Source organism: Monopterus albus, unplaced genomic scaffold (genome assembly GCF_001952655.1).
Source record: "Monopterus albus unplaced genomic scaffold, M_albus_1.0 scaffold524.1, whole genome shotgun sequence".
Lineage (NCBI taxonomy): Eukaryota > Metazoa > Chordata > Actinopteri > Synbranchiformes > Synbranchidae > Monopterus > Monopterus albus.
Genome location: NW_018128404.1, coordinates 198538 through 205492, shown reverse-complemented (window position 1 = coordinate 205492; position 6955 = coordinate 198538). Strand labels below are relative to the sequence as shown.

Below are 6955 nucleotides of genomic sequence, written 5' to 3'. Positions count from 1 at the left end.
CCTTGAAAGTCATTCATTCATTTTCTCCCGCTTGTCCCTGACCGGGGTTGTGGAGCCAATCCCGGCCGGCAATCGGGCAAAGGCGCGGTACACCCTGGACAGGTCGCCAATCAATCGCAGGGCTAACACATAGAGGAACAACCACACACACGCACATGCACTCCTATAGGCAATTTAGAGACACCAATCAAGCTGCATGTCTTTGGACTGTGGGAGGAAGCCGGAGTACCCGGAGAGAACCCAAGCAAGCACGGGGAGAACATGCAAACTCCACACAGAAAGGTCCCAGGTGGGGCCCGAACCCTTCTCACTGTGAGGCAATGTTGCTAACCACTGCGCCACCATGCTGCCCTGAAGCTGAAATAATAAGGATAAAGCTAAAGCAGTTAAAATAGAGATCCAAAGTCATCATGTCTCACTGGGGTATAGCTTCGTTCCTCTAGCTTCAGTAATGCAAAGCAATCTCTCATTCAGCAATTTTTCCCCTTGGTCTTTGTGAAAAAACAGCACGGACAAAAGAAAAGCCACTGCAGCCAAAAGTGTGAAACTTTGTGACTAAAAAAGTTAATCCACAATTTAGTTTTAGCATCTGAAAAACTACAATTCCCATTAAAGAAAACTACCAACATGGCAGCGCAGGTAAGTCAGTGTAACATGGCTTTACCCACATCCATAAAACATACATCTCTGCCGTCTGAACATCACAAGACAAGCTGCTGAGAGGGTCTCTGGATCATTTTTCTCACCTGATGACCCTGTAGACCAGGCTGCACTCTCACGCCCACACAGAACCTATACCGGGGTTCCTGATACGTATATTACATTCAGAGGCTTACTACCAGTATATTTTTGGGATGTAACAATACCTAAAAGTGACAGCATGATATTTATCATGATAAAAAGTTCAGAATACAATAATAAAATATATTTAAAAAAAGAAAAGAAAAGCCTCTTACTAAATAATAAATCAATTTCCCTTTGAAAAATGTATATAAATGTATATAAAATACAGTGCCTTGCGAAAGTATTCGGCCCCCTTGAACTTTGCGACCTTTTGCCACATTTCAGGCTTCAAACATAAAGATATAAAACTGTAAGTTGTTGTGAAGAATCAACAACAAGTGGGACACAATCATGAAGTGGAACGAAATTTATTGGATATTTCAAACTTTTTTAACAAATAAAAAACTGAAAAATTGGGCGTGCAAAATTATTCAGCCCCTTTACTTTCAGTGCAGCAAACTCTCTCCAGAAGTTCAGTGAGGATCTCTGAATGATCCAATGTTGACCTAAATGACTAATGATGATAAATAGAATCCACCTGTGTGGAATCAAGTCTCCGTATAAATGCACCTGCACTGTGATAGTCTCAGAGGTCCGTTTAAAGCACAGAGAGCATCATGAAGAACAAGGAACACACCAGGCAGGTCCAAGATACTGTTGTGGAGAAGTTTAAAGCCGGATTTGGATACAAAAAGATTTCCCAAGCTTTAAACATCCCAAGGAGCACTGTGCAAGCGATAATATTGAAATGGAAAATGGAAGGAGTATCAGACCACTGCAAATCTACCAAGACCTGGCCGTCCCTCTAAACTTTCAGCTCACACAAGGAGAAGACTGATCAGAGATGCAGCCAAGAGGCCCATGATCACTCTGGATGAACTGCAGAGATCTACAGCTGAGGTGGGAGACTCTGTCCATAGGACAACAATCAGTCGTATACTGCACAAATCTGGCCTTTATGGAAGAGGTGCAAGAAGAAAGCCATTTCTTAAAGATATCCATAAAAAGTGTCGTTTAAAGTTTGCCACAAGCCACCTGGGAGACACACCAAACATGTGGAAGAAGGTGCTCTGGTCAGATGAAACCAAAATCGAACTTTTTGGCAACAATGCAAAACGTTATGTTTGGCGTAAAAGCAACACAGCTCATCACCCTGAACACACCATCCCCACTGTCAAACATGGTGGTGGCAGCATCATGGTTTGGGCCTGCTTTTCTTCAGCAGGGACAGGGAAGATGGTTAAAATTGATGGGAAGAGGGATGGAGCCAAATACAGGACCATTCTGGAAGGAAACCTGATGGAGTCTGCAAAAGACCTGAGACTGGGACGGAGATTTGTCTTCCAACAAGACAATGATCCAAAACATAAAGCAAAATCTACAATGGAATGGTTCACAAATAAACATATCCAGGTGTTAGAATGGCCAAGTCAAAGTCCAGACCTGAATCCAATCAAGAATCTGTGGAAAGAACTGAAAACTGCTGTTCACAAACGCTCTCCATCCAACCTCACTGAGCTCGAGCTGTTTTGCAAGGAGGAATGGGCAAAAATTTCAGTCTCTCGATGTGCAAAACTGATAGACATACCCCAAGCGACTTACAGCTGTAATCGCAGCAAAAGGTGGCGCTACAAAGTATTAACTTAAGGGGGCTGAATAATTTTGCACGCCCAATTTTTCAGTTTTTTATTTGTTAAAAAAGTTTGAAATATCCAATAAATTTCATTCCACTTCATGATTGTGTCCCACTTGTTGTTGATTCTTCACAAAAAAATTACAGTTTTATATCTTTATGTTTTTTGTTTTTTCTGTCAACACTGAATTAAACTGAACAAAACTGGTCATATAATGTATGTGTCTGTACCTGCCCTGAGTGTACTGGCAGTCTGTGTCTGCTTCATCGAAGCCGTCTGGGTTCATCGTGGGGAGGATGTGGATGCGGGTGCTCTTCAGCAACTGCAACGACCATGTTTCATTGTTACGATAACCACGCACCAGGTCATCGATCAGCTGGAGCAGCAGCACCCGGCCGAGGACCTGCACAAACACACATCACTTCAGAGGATTACATTCATTTTCTGGAGACTTAACCTGGCAAAACCACTAACTGACTAACCCTAACCCAAGCCTCGGTGGGGTGGACCTGCTTGAAGTCGATTTCCCACAGTGTGACAGATTTATGTCCCCACAACACGAGTAATACATACATACACACCAATAAGTTACAATTAGGAAATAAATGAGATTAAATCTGAAAAAGATGCTGTAGAGATACAAATCCTTCTGGGGTTAATTTGAATAAAAGTTGAATGAAGTCTGGTGCTTTGCAAAAAACACAAACCACAACTAAACTTCCTCTGGTCGCTGCTGTTTTCCTTATTTCCATCTGTGTTTCTGACCTGACATTTCATCCTGATGAGCCTACGCGTGGAAACAGTGGGTGGAGGAAGTGATGCTGTGAGTCAGCGGGGAATCAAATGCAGAGACGAGTCAGAGGCCGTTAATCTGAGACAAACTGCTGATTGGATGGTGGGGTGAAACACACTGTCAATGAATGAGGGCCTCAGGAGGGAGAAAGGGAGAAGGGTGGGAAAGGTGAAAGGTAGGTATGTACAAAGCTGCACGTCAGGACTAGCTCTGCCTCTGGCCGTCTTCTTGTTTTCCTCCACCACTTATCTAAACTGTCTTCATCATCTCTCTCTCTCTCTGCTGCCAACACACATGCCTTTGTACTTCCAAACAAATCTGGTGATATTCTATATTTTCCATTATGTGAAGTAATCACATTAATAACAATGAATGTATTCTGCTGTCAAGTATTGTGTGACTGATACTGACATGATACTGTCGACCCATTGTTATGCCAAACTATTAAAAATACAACAGTGAGCCTATAGTGTTGCACTGGGTGACATGATCCTTCACTTCTTTATCTGAAACTTTATTTTGGTGAACTAAAAAGCCATGGTACAATATGGCCACGATAAAAAGTCCAATACATTATTTGTCACAATTTTAAAAATCAGGAAATATGATTTAAAATGGCCTTTACTAAATAATAAATCAGTATTGGTCGGGTTCTTAGTACTGTACCGGTTGAAGCGGGTACCATCACGAACACTGGGGGCAGTGGTGAGCAAATTGCTGCTTGGCACTAAAACAAGGAGAAGAAGTTGTCAAACTAGGACAAGCAACATAAAGGTGACATTTGTAGTTCGACACCGTGGTCTTCTTTTTCAAGAGAAAAGAATTTAAAGGTGGTTACTAGGTGGATGGTTTTGTGTATGTGCATCTAGTTTGTTTGTCCATCTCCATTACAATGTAGCGCACAACTGTGCACCAACTGTTTCTACATATCCAGATGTGTCTCAGTCCTAAATGGGGCTAGCATTGCCTTCAGCAGTATTTGCAAATTGTCAGTGTCCTTTCTGCCCGTGTCACTTCTTGAAATGGGAAAACTGAAGAGCTGCCACACAACAGCTCTAAAAGTTGACATGCAGCATCTGTTATGTCACTTTCAAATCCTGGGACCTGAACACAGTTATACTAGTGTAACAAATGAGGACTCACTACTCGCTAATGTATGTGAGTCCCTCTCTCTCTGCTGTCGCCCTTCTAAATTTAGCAGTCTAATGCTCTCTAAATATCTAATCTGATGAATGAAAACCAAACGAAAGTCTATATCTACACAATAGGGTACAGTTATCTTGGGTTCACAAGGAGCTTGGTGATGGCACTCTACACAGAGTGAGGAGAAGAAAAACATGGATGAAACATGGAAAAACAATTCTTGGCAACCAACGTTAAGCCCACTGGAAAGAACTAATAAAACAGGAAAGGAAAAAAAATATATATGTATATATATATATATCAAATATTTGAATAGCCATTAAATAAAATTTTAAAAAATCTAATATTTCATGTGACTATGGTTTTATCTTTCAAGAGCCCATGGCTCATTCTTTTCTGCAATGTTACAACGGTGAATTATCATTTTAGACTTGACTGAAAGCTCAGAAACCGAGGTGTACCTATGTTGTTGTACTTCCATGCAGAAGAAACTTGGTTTTTACAAGTCTCACAAAGTCTTGCTGGTGAGACTCTTTTTTCCAGCTATGTAAAGTCTTACCAAATCAAATCAAAATTAATTTATATAGCATTTTAAAAACAATCTCTGGTTGACCAAAATATTTTACAAGGGCAAGGTAAGAACTAAAATAAATAATAGCAGTAGAGGAATAAAACATAGGAACTACACAGAATCAACAGTTAAAAGAAGGAAGCATCAGACATTACTATGTATTAAAAGCCAAAGTGAATAAATATGTTTTAACCAATGATTTAAAAGTTGTCAAGTCTGTAGATGATCTAACATTAAGAGTTAAACCATTCAACAGTTTAGGAGCTGCAACAGTAAAAGCATGGTCACCCCAGTGTTTGTATCTGGCCCTGGGAGCCTCTAAAAGAAACTGGCATGAGGATTTGAGTAATCTAGTCGGTTCGTGCCACCTCACCAACTCAGCGAGGTAGGGCGGTGCCAAACCATTAAGAGCCTTAAAAACAAAAATCAATAGCTTAAAATGAATTCTAAAACAGACTGGAAGCCAGTGAAGAGAGGCCAGTACCGGGGTTATATAAACAAATTTCCTGGTACCTGCATTGTGGACCATTTGAAGACGAGTGAGAGACGACTGATTAACACCAAGCTATAATGCATTACATTATACATTACGTGATAATTTAAGGATTTCCTTGAATGGTCATAATCTCCAGACCATTGCACGTTCATGTGATCTTGCCTGACATCCACCGGTGCCATTGCAAAAGAGGAATTTTTTTGACTGGGCCTGGTTTTATGGATATATTTTCCTTCCTGCTGCTGCACTGTGACCAGAGGATGTGGAGAAAAATACAGCGCCTGAGGTTACTGCCGGTGTTGAAGATTAACAAGTTCCCCTGTTAACTGGTGACTTTCATCAGTAAGCGTCAGTGGTTGCTCATAGATATGCCAGCTGTTGAAAACAGACTGAGAACAGGAAGAGGACCTGTAGCTGTTCTCGTAAATGATGTCATGAAATTGTCAAAACACAAATTTGGATTTGTGTTGTTTGAGGAAATGTGTCATACACAAGACTTATTTAGCCACATTCTCAACGTTGCACATACTTGGTGAAGCTGTGTAAAACAGAGTGAGCAAACAGTCTACCTCTAGTGAATGTCTCTCTGTGGCCATTAAGTTATGCAGCCTCTCTGATTTGTTCAGTGAGTGTGAGAAAATGTGTTTACACACACTAACGATTTTACATATCAAGTCACATTTTGAATGTTGGATAAAGTGAGAAGAAAGACCCATGGATTTGAACCTGGGTGGGGAAACACCATCCACCATACCCTTACCACTACAAATTGCTTTTGTCGGGGTATGTACAGTACACGTCAGATGAGTAGCTCCCAGTGAATATCGGACAGCACTGTAAATAACCATATGTAATATAATGGTAGATAGTCACACAGCCCCAAACGTATCAAGACATTTTTCTATTGCGGAATTACAAATCTCGTTACATCCCTAGTAAAAAGGCTAAGAACCATACCTGATGTGACCTGATATGACATTAGCTTCTTTTAATAATACAAAAGTACTTACATTTAATTCTGGCTCTTGTTATTCCGCTGCACCGGTGATAGCTATGGCCGGAGGCGTTATGCTTTTGGCCCATTCTTGCGAACACGATATCTCAGGAACACCTTGATGGAGTTTGTTCCGATTAAGCACAATTGTCCATTTGGACTCAAAATTGAACTGATTGGGGGTCAATGGTAAAACTGTGACTCATGTATCCCCCATTCACATGAATGTGACTGTTGGCAGAGGGATACACACGCAAAGCAGTAATTCTAGTTTTTTCTTGATATCAAATCTAAACCAGGCTTGGTTGCATCGGCCAGCGCTACTGGTCATATAACCTGGTCATATCACTGCTAGAAATGAATAAATCAGTCAGATAATTATGAGACATGAATGTGTTAGACTTTAATGTGTTAGTAATGTAGTTTAGTAAGATTCAAAGTCTGCTCTAGTTTGTTCTGTTTCAAGGTTAGAAGATAATGTTGATTCTGAAAAGTGTACCTTGACATCAGTTGTTTTCTTGTATTAATCTTGTGTTAGAAT

At 40.6% G+C, this 6955-nt stretch overlaps 1 protein-coding gene across 4 annotated transcripts in view; it reads right to left on the bottom strand.

The window, feature by feature from the left end:
* Positions 1 to 6955, bottom strand: part of cpm (carboxypeptidase M) — a 32086-nt gene that overhangs the window by 8534 nt on the left and 16597 nt on the right. For all 4 annotated transcript variants that reach the window (XM_020588293.1, XM_020588295.1, XM_020588294.1 and 1 more), the window contains one exon: positions 2648 to 2820. In XM_020588293.1, coding sequence (XP_020443949.1) covers positions 2648 to 2820 — 173 coding nt within the window. The remainder of the gene's footprint in view (positions 1 to 2647; positions 2821 to 6955) is intronic.